The sequence below is a fragment of the Diplotaxodon limnothrissa genome, linkage group LG20 (assembly GCF_057381915.1).
Source record: "Diplotaxodon limnothrissa isolate DT_005_m linkage group LG20, D_limnothrissa_male_GT1.1, whole genome shotgun sequence".
NCBI classification, from domain to species: domain Eukaryota; kingdom Metazoa; phylum Chordata; class Actinopteri; order Cichliformes; family Cichlidae; genus Diplotaxodon; species Diplotaxodon limnothrissa.
In genome coordinates, this window is record NC_140615.1 from 36,304,942 (window position 1) to 36,327,658 (window position 22,717).

A 22,717-nucleotide genomic window follows, 5' to 3' on the forward strand; every position below is an offset into this window, starting at 1 on the left:
AGTGAACTCTCACAGTATTTATGAGAGCTGCTGTTCGTGTCGGCGCTCTGGATCGAAGGTTAATGAATCTGTAACGTCACAAAACGGCGCACATTTGTAGCTGAAGGTGGTGAAATAAAAGGATAAAGATCATGAATGCTATTTTGTGGCAATGTCGATAAAAGTTTGATGCCCAGAAGAGCTTCGAGAATGAAGCTGTAGTACCAGGTAAAGAAAAATATTTACTTTAATAATGCCAATATGATCCACTGGAAATCACCCCATCAGCCTTAAACGTAGAAATAAATAAATAAATAAATAAATAAATAAATAAAGACATTTGAGAAAATTTGGAACTACATTTACATTTAATAAAATTAAATGTCAATTATTAATAATTGTATTTATGCTACTATAAACAGAACCATCTGTGTGCTACTTCCTATCAGAGTTTCTCTCTATTGTGTGACCCACTGCTGGATTTTTGTTCCATTTGTACTCATTTTTATTATGTCAGCTTAAACACAAATACATTAAAAACCATTCTTGCACAAATAAAGTACAATTCTAACTTAAAAGGCGGCTCTCAGTTTAAATTCAAGTCCAAGATAAAAATAAAAGAAGGAACGTGCCAGTGTTTCTAAATATCACCAATTCCCTTTTTTGTTCAGCAATAGAAAAGCGAGCCATGGCTCTCAGCTCGCGAGGTGAAAGCAGAGATACCACTGAAGCAGTGACATAAACAACAAGGTTAAACTCAGATCACCTCAGAAAACTCTACAAAACTGATGTAGCACAGAAGAAAAGCACAACAAAAATAAGCCATGTTTGTTGGAGTGGACCTACCTTCCGCCTCTGTGCTCCGAGCACTCTGCTGTCAAACTGCGTGCAGCAGAGGATTTGCAAAGAGGAACTCGGAGTTAAAGAACATTTCCTCTTTCTGCAGCTGCTCTCAGTCTACTTCCTCTGACTCCAGCATACTCATTTTGTTGTTACTGTAACACAAATAGATATTCGTGTTTTACCTGTAGGGTGCTGTAGACCTGCTCCTTAGATGTCTGCAGGAATTGTTCAAACATAGAGATGGCAGCTGTGTAGATGAACTGGAACTGATCCTGCGAAGAACAAAGGAAGAAAAGTTTCCTCTCAGCGTGGAAGACTGATGGAAGCTGACCGCGCTGGGGTCGGAAAACAAGACGAGTCATAAATGCAGAAATAAAGCCACTAACAAAAAAAAAAGAAAAAGAAAGAAAGAAAGCCACTGTTATTCTGACGCTGTGCAACACAATACATTTTAATCTAAAAGTCACAAAGTAGGGAATGAAATGTTTCCATTACAGAAATCTAAAGTACGAGGAAAAGAGACAAACTTTCTCCATAAATATACACCAACCAGACGTAACATTCTGACCACTGACAGGTGAAGGGAATAACACTGATTATCTCTTCATCATGGCACCTGTTACTGGGCGGACTCAACCTAACATTTTATCCTCAAAGTTGACATGTTAGGAGGAGGAAAGATGGGCCAGTGTAAGACGGTGTGATGGTTAGACGACTGGGTCAGAACATCTCCAAAAATGCAGCTCTCGTGGGGTGTTCCCGGGCTGCAGTGGTCAATCCAAAGTGGTCCAAGGAAGGAACAGTGTTGAACCGGTGACAGGGTCGTGGACGGCCAAGGCTCACTGATGCATATGGGTAACGAAGGCTGGCCCGTGTGGTTTGATCTGACAGATGAGCTACTGTAGCTCAGACTGCTAAAGAAGCTAATGCTGGTTCTGTATAGCAAGAGACCCGTCAGGGTGCCCGCGCTGACCCGTGTTCAAGAATGGGAACATGAACATCAGAAGTAGACCATGGAGCAATGGAAGAAGGCGGCCCGGTCTGATGAACATGCTTTCACATCCTGGTGGATGGCTGGCTGCCTACATCGCTTATCTGGGAGGCAGCCAGCTGGTGGAAGCAGTGTGTTGGTTTGGACGGTGTTCTGCTGGGAAACCTTGGGTCCTGCCATCCACGTGGATGTTACTTTGACATGTACCAACTACCCAAGCATTGTTGCAGAAACCGTGCTCGCTGATGGCTGTGGCCTCTTTCAGCAGGACAGTGTGCCCTGTCGCAGTGCTGCCCCTCAGCCTGTCAGCAGATACAATTATGGTATCAATTTCAAAAACCATTGCTTTGTTTTCAAGTTGTTGCATTCACGAGGTTTTCAGAGAACCTGAAGCCGACCTTGAGGTTCACAAACTAAGATGACCATGCTGCATGCCGCTGACAATACCCCATCAGCCTTTTACGGGTGAAGGGTAAAAATGGTTGAGGAATGGTTTGAGGAGCACAGCTACAAGATTGTGATGGTGACTTGTCTCCAAATTCCACAGACCAAATCCAATCAAGCATCTGTATGATGTGCTGGACAAAGATCCACATCCCAGCGTACAGGACTTAAAGGCTGTGTTGCTAACATTTTTGTGTGGACACCACAGCAAACCTTCAGGAGTCTATGCTTCAGGGGGGCATTATGGCATGATGCTATGCCTGATCAATGTACATCCATCCATGCATTCCTATCCCAGCTACCATTGGGCGGAAGGCGAGGTAAAGCCTGGACAGGTCGCCACACAGGGCTAACACAAGGACACCAGAAACATTCACACCTATCCACAATTTAGAATCCCCAATTAACCCAACCCCACTAAGCACCTGTCTTTGGACTGTGGGGGGAAGCTGGAGCACCCGGAGAGAACGAATTCATGAACTGAAAAAGAATAAAAATTTTAAACTTTAACTTTTTAAGCTAAAGAGTTACAAAGAGAAAGATGTTGTGTGTCATGGCTGCTGTTGCGTTATGAGATAAAGTGATTTCACAACATTTTAACCATTATAATGTGAAATTGACTCCCTTGCTGTTAAAAAGCAGCTGATGTTCTTTAAGTGCTGTTCCTGGGGATTAAATAACTCCTAAACTCTCACACTTGCTCGATGAAGCACTTACTTTAGTTTGCACTGTTGAGGGTCTCTGCCTCCTGAGCTCCAGGACGATGTTCAGGATGCTGAACTCTGGTGTGATCTTCTGCAGAGCGAGCAAACAAACACTGAAGAGCCGCCCCAAAACACAGAGAGGCTGCAACATTCACACGTTACATCTGACATGCCTGATCTCCTGGAAAACAGACTACGTGCTTTTATCCGGCCTCATCTTCTGGTTTCATTAAAAGGTTTACTCGTCACATTAGGAAGCTTTTAAACACACTGATATTAGCTCAACTCAGGCTTCTCAATCTGAGACGTTTGTATCTTCTGATCAAACTCCATTTATTACTCTTAGGTCACTAAAAGAAAACCATTTAAAATCTTTAAAAAGGGTGAAATGTGTATTTAAAAAAGTGAAAACATGAAAAGAGAACAAAGATTCAGGACACGTCAGATTCAGACATTCAGCAGCCACACGGCGGACCAGCACTGAGGCCATGTGATGTGTTATCATGTGTTACCTTGGTAACCAGCAGGTCATGGATGTAGTCTAGTGCACAGATGACTCCTGTCCTCCCACAGCCTGCGCTGTAACACACACACACACACACACACACACACACACACACACACACAGAGCAACAGATGCAGCATGCATGTTAACTGTGCCATCGTTAGCAGGTGTTACCTGCTGCATATTCACAGCCTCCTGCTTTCGATGTGTGGGCATGTGTTTGCATGTGTGTGTGTGAGTGCGTGTCTGTTTGTGCACGTGTGTGTGTGTGAGATAAGCTGCCATATGTGTGATCTATCCTGCTGAATGTTAATGACCATCTGACCTGCGATCTGCACCAATTTCACAAACAAGCTGCAGTAATGATGAGGCATTACCAGCCGTGTGTGTGTGTGTGTGTGTGTGTGTGTGTGTGTGTGTGTGTGTGTGTGTGTGTGTGTGTGTGTGTGTACCTGCAATGTATCACCAGAGGTGAGACGTTGGCTCCACGGCTGCTCCTGGCTCTCTCCAGCATGTCCAGGACTCCAGCAGTTTCGTAGGGAACGTCATGATCCGGCCATGAAAGGAACTGATAATGAATCACTGACCGGCTGGCCTGGAGGAGGAGGAGAAAACAAATTATTTTAAAACTGAAAAGGTCAAGTCATTAATATTAGCATTCATAATGATGCTTTAAGTTATTCAAAAGGTCCGTTTCCAAAGAAACTTCGGAATTAAAAACAAAATGCAACGAAAATGAAATCATTCTCCGTTTAACTGAAAATGGTACAAACTGAAAAAAAAAAACTGAAATTGAGATCATTGTTGGATGTGATGCCAGCAGTTCTTTCAAAAAAGGTTTTGATGGCCCAGAAAATCCTGTAAAATGTTTGTAAAACTAAAAGGAGAAGAAAGTTTTGAGTGCATTAACCCATAAACTCGAAACACTGCTGCCTCCTAATTAAGACTAAAGCAGAAACATCTCGTCAAAAGGAAAACGTCTCCTAGAAATCGCTGCCACTGTGTCCTCTGGAGGCTGTGCGTCTAAACTGGTTTATTCCAACAGGATGGCTCTGTATTGAAAAATTTGGGAGCTTAAGTGGCCTTTCCAGATATCCCGCCCATTGAAAGCACAGATTATGAAACAGAAAGGAGAAGTTTGGATTTTAAAGAACAGTTTCCAAACACACAAAAGAAGGCGTGATGAAAAACGTTGTCTTTGAACTATAGCCAATGAAAGCATTCTGCTTTGTAAGGTCCAAACTTCTTGTTAAGCTTTTTGAAACCACTCACTCATGTGAAAACTTCCTACCTGCTGGAATGTGACGGTCAGATTTCTCACCACTATATCTTCATTGGGATGTGTCTCCTCCTGCTGGAGACACACAGGAACAACACGTCAGAATCACTCCAGATTATTCTGGATTTGTATTAAATAAAAGGACTCAATACAGTCTGAACAGTTAACATCGTTAATGAGGAGGTGAACTGTGCTGTATGTTCTGTGTTAATCAGATTTATTAGCAGCCTGTTTGTTCTTACGTTGCTGACAGTAAACGGTCCAAATGAAGCCGACTGCTGAGCTGCAGCCCAGTAACACTCACACTTTCTCTGCAAAGGAAAATACAGACTTGTTAGTTAAGAACACGAACCTTTAATTCTGTTTTTATTATTTCTGGTTGCACGCAGCTGTTCCACATGTACAATCAGTGATGAAATACATGCATATGAAGTGTGAGATTCCCTTTCATTATTCAGGTAAGACTATGCCATACTTCACTCACTAATGCAATGATATTTTGGTAGTTATAGATTTGCATATTTGCTCTATTTGAGTAAACTTGAAAAAGCTTTGAGGTTCGAGAGGTTAAAGAAAATAAAGTAAAAGAGAAGAGTTTTTAAAATCTGAAGTCAAAGGTCTGAGCCAAGAAAGAGATCAAAGGGCAAAAAGGAGTTTACCTTTCCCATCTCTATCTCTCTGCAGGCCATGACTATCACCTGAAACACAGAGTCAGATGTTAGTCAGAGCCTCCTGAGGAGAAGCTGCTGATCTGATGAAGAAAACGTCCCTGTGCCTCAGCGATCACCGACTTCAGCTTAACAGTGCGTCTGAGTCTGACATGAACAACCTCAGAAGCTGAAAAGAGCACAGCTGTGTGTGTGTGTGTGTGTGTGTGTGTGTGTGTGTACGCTTTGTTCCCCTGCTACACATTTTGGGACACATTTCTAAAATCTGGCTTTTATTCAGCGCCTGTGAAAAACAGGGAAGGCTGTAATTGTGGGCTGAGTTCAGGTGGCAAATTTCAGGACACTGCAAATCTCAAGTTCTCCAGATTTCAGCAAATATGATGAACAGGACAACAAAGAAAAAGAAATGCAGCTACAATAATTATTTACTTAGAAATGTAGAGGCATGCAAACAAAAAGGTGTAAATTTATGCTTTGTGTGCTAAACCTGGAAATCCAGGCTACCTTCAGGGTATGAACAACAAAGACAGCTTCTGAGTTCCCATTTTCAAGTCTAGACTTCTACACACAGCTCACATGGTCCAGACAATCCTTAGTTTAAACTAGCAGACCCTACTTTCAGTCACTGTATTTGTTATCATCAGAAATACATTTCTTTGGGCCTTTCTGGATCCATATTTTGGATGCTTGCAGTCACATATTCAGCCACCATCAGCCACCATCAGAAGAACATTAAATAAGACGGAGAGAGTTTAACTGGTTACTAGTCGTCCATTCGTGTGTAGGCAGCATTTTATTGCACCGTCTGGTTGGATTAGAAGCAGCCAATCACATCGCGACACATTTGGGATGCTGGATCTGAAAGAACTGGCAGACTGTTACAGCGCTGCTTACTAATGTGAAGTTTAGCGTGAGCCAAAACATCATGCTTCATCTGTTTGGAATCCAAAAATCTGAGCACAGAAAACACTTAAAAATTTTCCCTTTAAATGCAACAGAGTGGAAGCCCTAAAAAAATAAGATAAAATAAAAATCTAGTGTTTCTGCCAGAGTGGCTTTGGTTGATTTACATTTCAGTACAAGCCTTGTTTGTCTCATCATGCATCTTGGAGCAGCTTCCTTTTAAGCCAGCTTTTGCTCTGATTGGCTGCCCCCCGTAAGCAGCAGGGCTGAACAGTATAAGACCTGCTCTTTGTGACGTCATACCAAAACCTGAAGCCTAAGTTTCAGGAAGAATAACAAGAAAAAGAAGAGTCCGCTTTAATGATTAAACTAAAGTTTATAAACACCATTTGTAGCTCAGACTAATTCGTGGATATTAACTGAATGCTAATGGTTTGCGTTGTGCGTTTGACCTTGACGTTGTACTGCCAGATCATCCTCCAGAAATCAGTCACAGTGGAGCTGAGGGGCCCCTGACAGCCAATGTATTTGCAGTCTCCTGTCGCCCCCTGCAGGACAGACGGCAGCATTACAACCCCATCAGAAACAGCCAAGCACGAATCGTTAAACACAGCAAACTGAACGCAGTGTGACATAAATCTGATTGTTTGACAGGTGTGGAGTTAAAATGATCTAAAGAGCATGCCTAATAGAATACAGAAACATGTAAGGGGCCTCAAACCGTGCTGCACGTGTGAACCAGGTGATGTTTTCACATTTAGAGGAACAGCTTTGAATGATTTGTGTGAAGGCAGACAGCGTTTACCTTGATGAAGCTGGCGTTGATGTAATCAGAGTTGGAGTCTGTGGTCGGCAGAGAGAGCTCCACCCGAGACTGGTCATCTACAGACAGACAGACAGACAGACAGACAGACACACACACACACACACACACACTTAAAGGACACGTATTTGAGACCATTAAAGCAGGTTTCACTATAACTGTTCTTCATAAATATTCGATCAGTCTCCGCTGAGCCCAAACTGATTTCGTAAAGCTTTGTTAGGATCCGTGTTCACTACAAGCAGTCGAGCTACAGAACAGCCACAGGGACCCACAACAACCAGAAAAAAATGCACGGCAATTGAAAGATTTCATGAAAGTTTCCAGAGATGCAAAACAAAGCTTTGTGTCTCTTGATAAAATGTTTTCCTCCTTCGCTGTTCAGCTTGTTTGCAACTTGAAAATAAGCTAATCCTTACAGGAGAGGGAAACAAAGGAAAGAGGATGGAGGTATGAATGAGAGAAAGGCTGAGAAGAGTGAGGACATACATGGCAGGATGTCTTTATATCTGTTCTTCTTGATGTTTTCCTTCAGAGCTCCAGCCTCAGAGGTCAAGCCCAGCTCTTTCTTATACCCCAAAGACCGTGAACGCACCATCTGTCACAAGACACAACAACAACAACACACAGGTTAGTGTGTGTGCAGGTCTAATGCACACCAAGTCCAAGTCACAAAGAAATGAACTTTTTCAATTATTTCATGTTTATTTCAGGGACAAAGTTGATCCTTTTTGCTCCAGAGTATGTAGTTAGAGGTCTATTCGCACGTGCATGTTGTAATTGTGTAAATGTGATGTGAGAATTTACTCCTTATATATGAATGCAGTGCAGCACATTCATGTATAAGAGACAGGTGTCAGCAGTGAGTCAGGACTGTGTTCACATCATGAACTGAACATTTTGTAAACTTATTACACGGTGCTGTTAAAAAAATAACATAAAATAAATTATGTGCGCGCACGCACACACACACACACACACACACACACACACACACACACACACACATTATAGCATTTGAAAAAAAATGTTGAAAACTATTCTCAGTGTTTGAAATGGTTACAAAAAAGGTTTGTAAATTGAGTCCAGTCTAATAGTCCACAAAGTTCCCTCCTCTTATTCCCATAATTTTTCTTTGACCTGGAAAATATCACGAGGTGAACGAAAGGAGTGAAGCAGACTTAAAGTGTTAAATTGCTCAGTATCAGTTTTCTGTTGCATGTTTGATGAGACCAAAGACTCATACATCAGGGTACTTTTTTGTTGATTACAGCTCCGCCTTCAGTACCGTCATCCCACACAAGCTGGCAACACTCGGCCTGCACCCCCACCCTCTGTGACTGCAGGACTTTTTGACTGGCAGGCCTCAGTCCGTCAGGATCAGCAACAGGACCTCAGCCAGCATTATCACTAACACTGGCGTTCCACAGGGTTGCGTCCTCAGTCCCATCTACACCCTGTACACCCACGACTGTGTCGCCTCCAACAGTGATAACAGCATACTGAAGTTCGCGGACGAAGGTTCAGGAGTGTGAAACCCAGAACATCTCGACTCAACAACTCCTTCTTCCCCACTGCTATCAGACTCTTGAACAGCTGACCTATTTTAACAGTAATAATAATTTTTGCACATCAGGTAATCTCACATATCAAACCAGCATATTAAGCTCATTGATCTTTTGCACATAAATCTATTTAATACTTCAATTTTTTTGTCTCCATTTATTTATTCATGCTATTTGTATTGTATTTTTTATTGTACATATTAACTGGCATCTGTGTGTGGACAGCAGAGAAAGAATTTCATTATACAGAGAAATACTTTTTCTTTGCACACATGACAATAAACACTTTGAATCTTAAATGTTTGGAAAAGCAGCCTCAGATTGAATCATTGGAATTTTATTTACCATTTAAATAAAGTCCTTCTTGGGGTACATGTCAGTTTCACAGTCAATCTAAATTGTAAACATGTTTTAATTAGTTTCATTAGTATAACCTACACCGGTGGGACAAACAAGCATTCATTTAAATCCATTTAAATTCTGAAGCAGACATGGACCAATCTGACTGCAGGCGTTTTACCTCAAGTGACCACATCTTTAACTGTCCTGTGAGAAATCAAGCCTCACTGCCTCAATGGAAAATAAGAGGCTCAGTAGCAGCAAGGTTCAGCATGTCAGCACCTCTGCAAAAGCAGACGCTTTGGCAGTTTGCTGGTCCGGAGCGTTCAGCTGTGTTAATGACACGATGACGCTAATCAGAAAAAGACTGAACAAAGGAGGGTTGCTAGCACGATGCCTCTTATCTCTAAAAAGAACATGGCAGTAAAGTTTAAGCTTGATTTAGACTTCTGCAGGAAATCTAGTTCCAAACTTACAGTTCACCTAGAAACCTCTCAACCCTAGACCGCAACTTTCCCCTCCGTCTTTGCGGGCTGCGTCCACCTGACGCACAATGACATCAGATTATGTGAAAGGTTGTGGCGTAAGATGAAAAAGGGGTTTCTGATTATGTTGTAAGTTACTCATTTGCTACAGAAATCTACGTGATGGATTAGGTTTGCAAAGTAACATCTCAACAAACCACAAGTCTTCTGGTAGAATGTCCTGTGGACAGACGAGACCAAAGTGGAGTTTTCTGGCTGTCATGCAAAATGCCACAAGTGGAGAAAACCAAACACAGCGTATCGGCACAAACACCTCGGACCAGCTGTTAACCACAGCAGTAGATGGGTGATTTGGTTTAGTTTGGCAGCCACAGGATTCTCGGCACCCTGCAGTCATCGACCTTGAACTCTGTTTCGGATAATTTCATTGATAAAAGTGAGGACGTTTGTCTAATTGCTAAAACTTTGGGTTACTTAGCTGTGCTCGGACAATGATCCTGAGGTCAGCTGCAAATCTCTACGTCCAGACCTTCAGACACCTGTGCATAAACAGGTCTCAGGTTCCCCACAGCGATATGAAAGACTAACGATAACTTATGTATTGTGAAAATTATTTTTCACATGTCATTTTGCACAGTTTATATAATGTATTGCTTTATTGTAGGTGTTTCTGCATGTTTATCGTTTATGGCTTCCTATCTTTAAATAATAAGGACATCAAACAGTGATGTCACAGTTGCTTCAGCCTTTTATATACAGGTCACGGACCCGGTGTCTGTGAGCAGTGTGGATTATTATTATTAATTATTATTATTATTATTATTATTATTATTATTATTAGTAGTAGTAGTAGTAGTAGTAACTGTCCCTGAGACAGTTAAAATAAAGTTGTTTATTTCATGTTGCTGTAATAGATTCATGCTTAATTTAGTTCATTTATTTATAAGATACGATGATAAAAGTGTAACACTGATTAAAAAACATGTCTAAAATATGTGATTACAAAATATGGGTTTGTTAAATATGTAAAGTGCTGTAATGTTTGTAATGGTCACATGACCAGGTTTGGTTGAGAGCACAACCATGGCACGGTGGAGCTAGCATGGATACATGGCTACAGATGCATCTACAGCCTCAACGTTAATGTCATTCTGCATGCGGTCCAAGAGGCGCACACGGTATGCTTTCATGTATATTGTTTGCATAATGTTGCATACGTGTTCTACACTGGTAATAAGAGGACATTTATGTTGTAAACATAAATGTAAACTTTGTGTTTCTTCAGTTTTCACGGTGTCTGAAGACAAGAGTGAGAGAGAGAAAAATAAATTTGATGCGTGGCCATTGTTTGTTGGACCCCTGTAGTTACATTATTATTATTATTATTTTTGTGATGTGTGCGTCTTCTGCACGATGCTGTCATGTCTGTGTTGCACTTATTGTATGTATGCATGTATGCATGCATGCAGGGGCGGAGCGTGGGGGTGGCTTACTGGGCTTAAGCCCGGGTTGTTTTGTCAGAAGCCCGGGGTCTTTTGGAGTGTAATTTTTTCATAGTTAGATGTCTGGCTGACAACAAAAGTACACACAATATTCGAAGCACATAGTGCACACTGTGGGAATTTACGACTGTGCGTGAATCCCCCCTGATATTGGTATGATCCGAGCTCAGGCACTGAGGACTGAGCAGAGGGCGGGGCAGCTGCTACCTGTGAGTGCGCTGTTGGAGAAACGGAGCCAGCCATACTAAGGAGAGCTTAAGTTTGACCAGGTAACAAAGCAAATCATTCGTACCGTACAAATAATGTAAATATGACGGTGAATCACGAAAGATTGATATCAAACTGATCACTTGACCCATATTACGTTACTTGCTCTTCAAGTGAATCAACAAATGGCGAAATGAAAAGCCGAACAACAACAATGCTGTTTTTTTAGAGTCTTAGCTTACATGTGTTTATTTCATATTTTCAGTTGTTTCCCTCCATGGCTAAATAAATCGGTTTCAGTTATGTACTGATATACAAGAATGGACATAAGGGGCTTCTTTCAAAGAAAAAACTCTGGTAGTATTTGATATATTATGCTTTGTATATATTTTGTATATATATTTCTATGCAAAACAAGAGGAACTTCAATACACAGCAGGATATTCACAGTTGAAACCAGATATTTACTTACACTTTATGGAAAACACAAGAACATTTTTTTACTGTACAACATCAATTTAGAGTAAACTTGTTTGTTTTGGTTAAATAAATATTGAAATATATTTTGAATTAGTTAAATGTCAGAATAAAGAGAGACAGCTGTCTATTTTTATCACTTTCATCAAATTTAGGAGTACATATACACTAAGTTTATTGTTAATTAATAAGAAACTCCAGACGATTCCATTCTGAGCTGAAGAAGCTTCTGATAGGTTAGTAGAGTCCATGTGAGTAAACTGGTGGCACAGCTGTGGATGCATATAAGGCAAAACACAGAGGCTGTTTCTGTGACATGGGAACATCAGGAGATGTCAACCAAAACACCAGGAACAGAACTGTGGAGCTCCATAAGTGTGGCTCAGTTTTGAATACAATTTGGTGCCATTTACAATTAAGAAATACAGATAGTTTCTCTCTTTACTCTTAAAGTTAACAAATATGTTATTGATAAATAATATATTTATCAATCTAAAAAAAAACAACATTTAGTCTGATTTGATGTTACAATTAAAAAAGTGTTTTGATCTGAAGAGTTTGTAAATATCTGTATATTTGATGATTGTCAGCACAAAGAGGGAGAGAGAGGGAGATGGAGAATGAGGACAGAACAGAGATGAACAAGAGCAGGTGAGACACACATGTTAGTCAAATGGTTGTTTACCAAAAGTATCATAGGTACTCATGTATCTCGTACCTAGTGTTTCTTTTTAGGTTTGTTATTTTTCAAATTCTACATTTATTAAGTTATGCAGCTTGTTTGCACAACAAGGATAAATAATTATATAAACTTTTCTCAATCTAAATAGTGGACTTTGGTAGAATTAAAAAATAAGTGTAGTGCAGGTCTATGATGATTTTTAGTGCTGCTATCATCTAGTTCTGATTCTGGTTCTGTCTTGGTTAAGTCCTCAGTAGTCCTGATTTTGAACTCTTGTAGTCCTGTTTTAATTCCGGATCAGTTCTGGGTCTGGTTGAATTGGGGTTTAGTCCTCGTGTCTTGATACAGCCCCGACTTTGCATATGTGATATATATTTTTCCCTATATGAAGTCATTCTTTTTTGAACAAAACTCAAAACAGAGCCAATTAATCTTTCAGTCATTTCAGCCGTACCAAGGTCGAGGCTGGTTCATAGAGGCGATCGAGCATTTGCAGTCGTAGCGCCTAAGCTGTGGAATAATTTGCCCCTATATGTCAGACAGGCTCCTACTGTCGGTCTCTTCAAATCTTATCTTAAAGTCAAGTCAAGTCAAGTCAAGTTTATTTATAGAGCACATTTAAAAACAACCAAGGCTGACCAAAGTGCTGTACAGTAAATACAGATAAAAATACAATAGAACACAATTTCGTAATAACACCTCGCTGATAAAAATAAAATAAAAATATATAAAACAAATAAATTAAACCTTTCTAAAAGCCAATGAAAAGAGGTGAGTTTTAAGAGCGGTTTTAAAAGTTTCTAGGCTTTTGGAGAGTCTGACGTGAGGAGGTAAACTGTTCCACAGTCTGGGTGCAGCCACAGCAAACGCCCTCTCTCCCTTTGTCTTTAATTTATACCTGGGAACATCTAAAAGCATCAGGTCGGCTGACCTCAAAGATCTCCTGGGGCGATAAGTACTAAGGAGTTCTGACAGGTAAGAAGGTGCAGTGCCATTTAAAACCTTAAAAGCCAGCAATAAGATTTTAAAATCAATCCTAAAGGCAACTGGGAGCCAGTGGAGAGAGCAGAGAACCGGAGTGATGTGGTCTCTTTTTTTTGAACCGGTCAACAGGCGAGCGGCAGCGTTCTGCACCAGTTGAAGGCGATGTAGACAGGAACGATCTAGGCCAGCATAGAGGGAATTGCAGTAGTCTAGCCGTGAAGTAATAAAAGCATGGACCACTCTTTCTAGATCGTTCCTGCAAAGGTAAGACTTGACTTTGGCTAAAATCCGCAAATGATAAAAAGATCCCTTAACTACAGAGCTGATTTGTTTATCAAGTTTAAAAGCATTGTCAAAAATAACACCAAGACTCTTAATGGAAGAAGTACAATCGGAGGTTAGGGGTCCCAAAAAGTCAAGAGAGAAGTTGGGATCTTTAGGAAGCCCAAACACAATGACTTCAGTTTTGCTTTCATTAAGGTGTAAGAAGTTAAGAGTCATCCAAGTCTTAATGTCAGACAAGCAGGAGAGTAGCGGCTGCAAAGAAACATTGCAGTTCAACCTCAGAGGGAGGTAGATCTGAATATCATCGGCAAAGATGTGGAAGGACACATTATGTTTACGGAGCACATCGCCCAGAGGGAGCAAGTACAGAATAAACAACAGGGGGCCTAGTATGGACCCCTGAGGTACGCCACAGGTTAAAGGAGCTCTGGGAGATGACAGTTCACCAAGGTGAACAGAAAAACTCCTATTATTCAAATAGGACTGGAAAAAACAGTGCCCTTTAAACCGACACAATGTTGAAGGCGGGATAGCAGTATGTTGTGATCAACAGTGTCGAAGGCTGCTGTCAGGTCCAGGGTTACTAAGACAGCAGCACAACCAGAGTCAACAGTTAAAAGCAAATCATTAAAAACTCTCAGAAGGGCGGTTTCTGTGCTATGCCGAGCTCTAAAACCAGACTGGAAAACATTTTTATTTACTGGCTTTTAATACAGAGTTATTTGTTATTTTATTAGGTATGTTGTATTCTTGTACAGCACTTTGGTCAACGCTCCTGTTGTAATTAAATGTGCTATATAAATAATTAAACCATAATAATCATGTAGTTATGTTGAACTGCAGTGAAACAGAAGTGCAAAGGCACCACAAACAGGTCCCTGTTCCCCTCGTTCCAAATCTCACTTGTTGCCTTATTAAACCTTGCATCGACATGTCCTGCACCAGTAAGCAAACACCACACACTTACTGCAATCTAAAGCTGAGACCAGTGTGAGGAACAGTGGTGTGTCCCTCAGCACTTTCACTGGATGAGTCATTTCAGGAACAACAACAAGGAAGCTGCTGTGGTGGGTTAATCATAAACCAACCTGAGGGACAGAATGAGGAAGCAGGATTATTGACTAACCAACTTCTGCTGCCACACAGGAACAAAAAACCAACCTAGCAGCTCACCTTAAAACAGACAGCCAGAAAAAAGCTCAAGAAATGCAAAGCAGCCTCTGTGTGCACGGCTAAAACAAGGGTGTGTCTCTGTCGAATTAGAAAGTCCCTCAGGGTTTCATATGCTCCGACAGGTTTTTAGAGCAGGAAATTAAAATCTTGTAATGCGTGAAAAATAGTAGGCTACTCAGCATTTCAAATGAGCTCGAGGCTTTTTGTCACGTGAAGGTGGTTTTATTTTAGAAGCAGGTTGTTTTCAGTTAGATGCTGAAACCAAAAAAGGCTGCTGCCGTAGCCAAACTGAAACTCAGGACATTTCCTCTCCGTTTCGATCTCATTAGCTCCCTTCAAATAAACAACAAGTTCTCTCCTTTTTCCAGAGAAATCTTGGCGATGTTTTCAATCATAGTGTTTGGGAGTCGCTCCAAATCACAGGAAGTTTGGGAAAACCAGGTCTTATTAACGTGATGTTTCCTGAACAGCTCAAGGAGACATAATAATAAAAAGATATTGAAGTGATGATGTTTTAAAGCCACATGGTTATGCACATAGACTGTATATAAAAGATGGACAGTGTCACCATGGCAACCACGATGAGACTGTACCTTTCTTAGTGTTTTGAAACCAGATGTCACAAGTCTGGAAACATGTCTCAAATGAGCAGTTTGAACTCCTGTGAGTCAGCCTTCTTCTGGTTGGTTGCCCCTCTCAACAGAAGTTGTGAACTACAGGTGGGTGGAGCTTCTGTGTCTGAAGTGGAATTTATAGGCCAGCATATATCCATCTGCATACATGTTTCGGTTCCGAGAGGGGGTTTCACACACCAGAGTTGCACTCCTGTGCAGTCCTTCAAGATCTTGACTGCGTGTTGCTAGAAACAGATGATGTATGCGTCTGCCGAATGCTGATTGGTTAACACGTAGTCCAGAATAGGGCGTAGAGCAACAGAAGTTCACCGAGAACGTGCAAAAAGCACAGACAGTAGCTTCAGTGGACACTTTTCATTGTTTTTAAAACACCAGTTTTCACTTCAGCTTCTTTGTTTGCAGCACAAGCAAGAGTGAGCGGTTGTACAGACTTTGTACAGCGCCTCCATCTGGCAGCGGAGCCTTCTGCAGACAGACAGGCCTGATCCCAGACTGGAGTAGACGTGTTGATGATGATGTTTGCACTGCTCTGTTCTGATTAAAGAACCAACACATTTGTCTAGTTGAATGTGTCGTCATGCTCGCTGGAGCACTCGGTGCATCCCACTTCCTTCTCTTTGGGGTAAAGATTATTTCTGGTGTTCTGTGGGTGAGTATTACACACTGTTCTATGAAAAGTTTTTTTTTTTTAGGTGAAAGAAAAATCAGAAGAAATGAATCAACATTTCTTAGAATCAAAATAGTTTTTCCAACATGTTAAGATTATAACGAGGCACGGAGGATGCTGCTTTGGAGACTCAGCTGCGGTACTGCTCTTATATTCACCCTTTGAGCCTTGCTCACATACTTGGAAAATGGCTTTGTAAGAATCACTCAGCCTTGATCATTTAACGTGTCACTCAAACACAGCAGTCTTGGTTACTAGAGGGAAGCAGATTTAATCTTAAATGATTTTAATTGTCATTGAGAGCATGCTCACCTCATTTAATGCTATATTACATGAAGAACACTTTTTTTTCATAAAAAGATTGTAGTCTGTATAGACGTGTGTAAATTGTAGCTTCATGTTTTCTGCTGCTGTCATTTAATTACACGAAAGACAAAAATAGCATCATTAAATGTCATTATCCAAAATAAAACCACACAAATTTGAGACAAATAACAGCTTTACCTACAAAAGCTACAAAAACAGAAACCTAGGCCTGTGGGTTAAGCTAAATTTATGTCACAAAGTAAGTCTCAGCTCATGTTGGATATTTTAAGAATATTGACCTAAAATGAAACCAAGTTCTAAAATAGAAGGAAGACAAAATAAATTTGAACCAGTGTTTAGATTTAATTACTGGCACTTCATCGCTAATATAGAGCTACAAAGGCAGAAACAACAGAAAACGCCTAAACTTAATTTAAGTTTTCATTTTCACATGTTTGGTTTGAATAAAATGTGATTGATTTTTATTGTAGTCCATGAGTACATGAGTTAGCGTCATGGCCCCTGAAGAAAAAACAGCAGCTTGCGTGCGTATGTTTTGTGGTGAATGGTTTCAGTGTAATGTTGACACTAAACTCTGCTTTTAGTAACTCCGCAGGTTGTTTCTGCTCATTTCTAACCTCACCGTGAGTTTAAATTCATCTTCTCTCAGAAATATGTGAGCAGAGCAGCAGCGGCAAAGTGACAGGCCTGAACACAAATACGTTTTGTGCCCCAAAATAATTAATTTAGCAGCGCCATGCGAGTTCACATCACTATTCACTCGATCCAATTACATAGGATGTAATGCCCGATCAGGCCATGTGACTCAGCCACACACCGATTAAAAAGTAGCAGAAAAAAGGCCCTAAAAGGTGTGAACTGTACTCTGATATAAAGAGACAGGAAAACAATAGCAGGGTGACCATTTTAAATATTGGATTATGAAATATGCCGCACACAGATTAACCTAACATCAATAAAATTAAAGAAAATTTGCAGAAAGCTGCAGTTTCCTTGCAGCTCAGCAGCAACAGCTGCACAATGTCACCATGCTTCATCGTTTCGACTAAGAGTTGTAATGTGTACTTAAATGTATGAAGATAAATAACACATTTAGAGGACAACACCGTCCTGAAAGGATTGTTTGGATGTTCCTCTGACCAGTGAGCCTGAGAGCAGAGGACAGCATCAGTTTGATGTCAGGAACATTTCATCTTAATTAGCGAGTACCGCGCTGCACTGCAGACAAAGCAAAGGTGGAAATCTCTCAGCATTGATATTTCAGACACTCGTCTGCTGTTCCTCCACAGAGGGACGTTGGGTTTGACATGTTAAATAATGGAAAACAGTTTGAGCAGTTTAAGGTCAGCGCTCACGCGACATACATGACTTTCAGACTGACCACAGCATTAAAGCATTTATAGTCCGAGTTATTGTACGTCCTGCTGCTGTAAAATAAATTAGCCAGTCCTCTCAAATAAAATGCATTTCCTTCTTGTTTTATGTTATAAAATACGGATGTAGTTTTAGTTTCACAGAGAAATAAGATGATAGTTGGACAATGTCAACAGTTTGTTTTAGCAAAAACAGGCTTCCTTGTTTGATTCAACAGTAAAATGGAAAATTAGTTACCTGATATTTAAATTTATAATTACACTGGATTTGTTTCTGGACATAAATTGTATGTGACTTTGAAGCTTCATTACACAACGTTTTTAAAGAGTCTCTTATCCAAGCAGCCATTTTGGAAAGACAACAGGATAAAGGACACTGTGCAGTGGGGTCGGGTTCATTCATGAACAGAGCACAAAGTGGACCCAGAAGATACAGATGGAGGACAAGTTAAAATTTCTGAAAGCCACAAACGAGGGAATTTACTACAACCCCCCCCCCCCCCAAAAAACAACGCCTTGATCCCCGAGTCTGACAAAAAGCCAAAGACTCACCAGCACGTATATCGACACCTTGACATCCACCTTTGTTGTAGCGTTCGTGTTGCATACCATCACATTACTGTAACAATGACCACGAGCATTAGGTGGCACTTGATTGCAATGGAAAACTGGTCAGTCCAGCTCGCCCTGGCGAGTTGATCCAAGTAGGTAGTGATGGAAAAGAGGCTATACAAAGTTGATGGAACAAACAGGGAAAACAGACAATGATGGAGACACAACTCTGGGAGACCAGACAGACATGGGGACGTGACCGGGGAGAGAGAAAGGGTAACGACACAGAAACAGGAGTGACTTCCACAGGAGACGCTGATGATTGAATTTTTATGCAAACTGGCCACCTGCATATAAATCTAGTTCCTGCAGCTTTTTCAGGAGCACGAGTGGATATTCTGTCAGTGTCTATCTGGCACATGATGATTTGGACCATCTACAGCTTTGCTGGTAAATTACCATAAGTGTGTCTGTTTGTATGATCATGGTAAAACATCAACCTGGAAACGCCTACAGAAGTGAGTCTCGTCTCTTTGTCATGTTCCGATAGCTCACAGTTGCTGTGGCTTTTGTGATCCAGTGGAAATTATTTTTAGTATTTTCTTGGCCTGAGTTTGACCTCTGAGGCCGAACATACACTTAATAACATACTAAAATTAAAAAGAGACATTATTTTTGTTTTCACTCACTGTTCGGGTAAGGTACCAGTGTGACTCGGTTCAGATTAGAAAAAGGCCTTATTTTGGGTTCAGATAAGCATGTTCACAGTCTTAACCCTTTGCATTTTAAATGGCATGCCGAAGAGTATCGTGTAATTGAAAGTGACACAGAGGAGTTTGATGTATGATGGACCGAGTCATAACCTTTCTGACAATGAAGAGGACTATTGGACCTGTGTGAGGTTTGTAAAGAATTGGTCTGGACCGCAGGTGTTTATTCTAAAAATAAACTTTGAAGAGAAATGGACCGAGATTGGACCCCTGAGGAACACCCGTGCAACCTGTCAAAATCTGGTTTGAGGTCATTGAGACTTAACTGAAGTGAAAGCAGGAATCTTTGTGTTGAATGAAGACAGGTAGGATTAACAGAGCAGGTTTTTGAATAGGTGGAGGAAAAGCTGGAGCTCTTAGAGAATTCAGGACCCTCTTAATGTCTTAATGTTAATGCTTAATACTAAAAACAGGGTATAGTGCTGATGGGGGTTCATGAAAATAAGAATATCTCCAGTCTGAAAACAACCTAACATGGTGTGCATGTTAGACTCGACCTATTTAGCTTTGCATGTTTTACACACACCAGCCTCACGTGACTGAGTTTATCTGATTATTGGCTGCAGCTCATTTAATTAGATGGGTCAGAGTTGAAACTAGGGGCAGGTTTTTCCAGGAAAGCACATAAAAGAAGTCATTGACAGAGATGAAAAGCAGCGAAAGGTCCACAACATACAGAAGTTTGTGCCAACATACAGAAGTTTGTGCATTGCGTATAAATGTGGCGTATAGGAGAAAACCTAACCTCAAGCACGACCTCAGAGTTACTCAAGCTGTTCTCAATCGTTATCTGAACTTCACAGTGCGTTATTACTGCACTTTTATTTCTATAAATACTTTTCTGACAAATAAGACGTTGGACTAGATTGTCGAGGATGTGAAAGCTCTCAAGCCAGCTTTCCCATAAACTGAGGAATGAAAACAAACACTCACACTGTACTCCTGATCCACAGTCCTGGAATCGACTGTCTTCAGTCTGGACAGCAGCGAGGGCAGCAGCTCCATGTCGAGTCAAGTAACATCCAACACCTGAGCCGAGCTCGTGCGCCTCACTGACTCTCCTCTCCTGGCTGCAGGCTGATCAGCCAAAACTGAAATTGAAATAAGCCTCTCTCTCTCTCTCTCTCTACCTCTTAGTTGTCTCTTTCCCTCTCTGTGTCTCAGTTCTGCCTCTGTCTGTCAGTTAATAATTTAACACCAGCTAATTGAGCCTCTCTCTCTCTTGCTCTCTCTCTCTCCCTGTCTGAAGAACAAGGAAGTATGTGGACAGTTTGAAGGAAATACAAAAACTTTATGACTGGTTACTTCACTGAATTTTAAAGCGTGTGTTACAGAAATATATTTCCTTCCTGAAGCACACAGCTAGTGAGTAATCTGGTACAGGCTGCATACCCATGTATGCAATCAGGCAACCTGTTTCACCTGTGTGTTCACCAGACAGCGTGCAGAGATAGATAATCTTGATAGAGAAGTGTTGACAGACGTGGAATTTAAAACAACTGCCTTGTCTGAAGCTGAAAGATATAGGCACGTGTTTAAAAACACTGAACTGTGATGGACACGTGATTAATTCTGCTTTTTGCCGACCAGGCGTGGAAAGGTTACTAGATAGAGATCTTATGTAGTTCAAAAGTTGAATAACCACTCTCACATAAATTGGAGGCAATCTTATCTAGCTCTTTTCTGTTCTACCTGAACACACCTCATTCACACACACTCATATAAGCATTTTTCTTTTCCTGTCCTTAAGTGCTTTCTATCTAACAAGGATATTTGGCATGCCAGGGCTCAAACCACCAACCTTATGGCCTGCGCTACCTCCTGAGCTACAGCCCCTAAAAACACTAGAGGCAAAAACCATCAAATACACTCAGACACCTTGCAAGAAACAGGTTTGACTCCCTTTTACCTTCTTCAGTGAGTGCTGGAAACACTCCTCAACAATTTTTGTCCATATTAACATAATTAAATATGGATACATTAAAAGCCACATACACAACTAATTCCCATTACTCTGGATGTGATATTTTCTTTATTCATTTATTAATTCAGTAATGAAATGACCCTGGCTCACCATTGCACATCTATTACAGCTGTCCAGAACCTAAAATGACACCTCAACAGTGCTTGTTTTGCTCAGTATTCAAACAACAGCCTTAAGGAAACCCAGAGTTAATCTATAATGAAGAACCTCAGAAAGAAAAGGACAGCACGTCCTCACATGTGAGAAGCTGGGAGCGAAAGGTTTTTAAATTTATTTACTGGAATTATTTTGTAAAAGCATCACTCATTTGGCCTTTGAATGTTAAACAAAAGTTCGTATTTCGTTATCTTTCATGACATTTATATGGACATATCGCCATATATTTAAATCTGACCTCTTAATATTCGCAGGTCTTGAGTAAATGTGATTTGAGTGATCGAGGTTTCTCTTAGGTTCTCGGAAACAGCATCAGAGTGAGCGCTCTGTCATGGCGGCTACTCTGTCAGCTGCTCGGTTCTCAGAAACTGCGTCAGAGTGAAACCTCCATCCTGTCTCTTCCTCTGTGTCAGCTGCTGCGTCTCCTCCTCCGCTAGCTTAGCCTGCTAGCTCGCAGCAGCAGGGAAGGTAAACATGGCTATGTCGCAGGCTCTGTCCGAGGAGGAGTTCCATCGGATGCAGGTGAGAAAAACTACGGCGATTGTTCTTTTGGTGTGTAGGTGTCAGTGTGGTGAAAAACACCTGTGCGGTGCAGCATCACTGCCAGGGGCGTTTGCCCAGTCTGTTAATCGTGAGCCGTTGCTAGGTGGGAGCGGTTAGAACGGCTAGCTCGGCTGACATTATTCATTTAACGTTGGCAGGAAGGTAACGGGCAGCCAGAGCTTTGACATGCCTCCGGGCGATATACTTAAGAAGGGGAGGAAGCAGACACAATGAGAGAGAGCTCAGTTCAACACTTAGCCTAGCTTACACCCCCCCCTGTAAAGAAAAGCACAGCGTAGCTAACCGTTATTTCTATCTGACAGCGGGCTAACATGTTAGCATTCACGGGACTCTCGCCCTGCTGAGAGTCACGGGGTCCTAGGCAAGCTGCCGTGGGCTCCTCTGTATCGGAGACAGGGCCGGGAAGCGCAAACACCTGTTAACATACTAACCACTGACCTCCCCGACTACTTTAATAGGACTGTTGTTCTCTGTTGTTGCACGAAGTGTAAGAACAGGAATCTTGACTGTCTTCACACATGGTAAACAGCAGTAGGGAAGAGTTCAAATATATTTACCACAAAAAAGCCGTTAATACAGCTGTTATACTGTAGTAAACGCATTTTTTAATTTCTTTAAATGCAGCTGTAAGGCCCCTCTGGGGCAGTAAGGTGGGTCCCCTCAGAACGTCATGCTGTTTATGAAATATTTAGGAAGAAAGATCTTTCTAAAAGATGGAGGTAGCCACTGGTGTCAGCAGCTGGTTTTGGACTTTTATAACTGTCATTGTTGTGTTTTTTGGTGTCAGCAGTGAGTGTATTTAGGCAAGTGAATAGAGTGCTCTATAATGAGCATAAACAGCATTTTGGGTG

The 22,717-nt window shown here is 41.2% G+C and overlaps 2 protein-coding genes across 3 annotated transcripts in view; one reads left to right on the plus strand and one right to left on the minus strand.

Annotated features, from left to right (window-relative positions):
- Positions 1 to 20,203, minus strand: part of ptpn18 (protein tyrosine phosphatase non-receptor type 18) — a 36,308-nt gene extending 16,105 nt beyond the window's left edge. The window contains exons 1-12 of the mRNA XM_085344581.1: positions 20,096 to 20,203; positions 7,629 to 7,737; positions 7,122 to 7,198; positions 6,769 to 6,864; positions 5,405 to 5,443; positions 4,988 to 5,056; positions 4,758 to 4,820; positions 3,919 to 4,061; positions 3,474 to 3,540; positions 2,975 to 3,052; positions 1,005 to 1,094; positions 826 to 861 (exon numbers count right to left, since the gene is read on the minus strand). Coding sequence (XP_085200707.1) covers positions 826 to 861; positions 1,005 to 1,094; positions 2,975 to 3,052; positions 3,474 to 3,540; positions 3,919 to 4,061; positions 4,758 to 4,820; positions 4,988 to 5,056; positions 5,405 to 5,443; positions 6,769 to 6,864; positions 7,122 to 7,198; positions 7,629 to 7,737; positions 20,096 to 20,167 — 939 coding nt within the window. The 5' untranslated portion in view covers positions 20,168 to 20,203. The remainder of the gene's footprint in view (positions 1 to 825; positions 862 to 1,004; positions 1,095 to 2,974; positions 3,053 to 3,473; positions 3,541 to 3,918; positions 4,062 to 4,757; positions 4,821 to 4,987; positions 5,057 to 5,404; positions 5,444 to 6,768; positions 6,865 to 7,121; positions 7,199 to 7,628; positions 7,738 to 20,095) is intronic.
- A 1,530-nt stretch (positions 20,204 to 21,733) lies between these two features.
- The window catches only part of gripap1 (GRIP1 associated protein 1), a 42,719-nt gene continuing 41,735 nt past the window's right edge, over positions 21,734 to 22,717 (plus strand). For both annotated transcript variants that reach the window (XM_085344274.1, XM_085344275.1), the window contains exon 1: positions 21,734 to 21,824. In XM_085344274.1, coding sequence (XP_085200400.1) covers positions 21,777 to 21,824 — 48 coding nt within the window. In that variant the 5' untranslated portion in view covers positions 21,734 to 21,776. The remainder of the gene's footprint in view (positions 21,825 to 22,717) is intronic.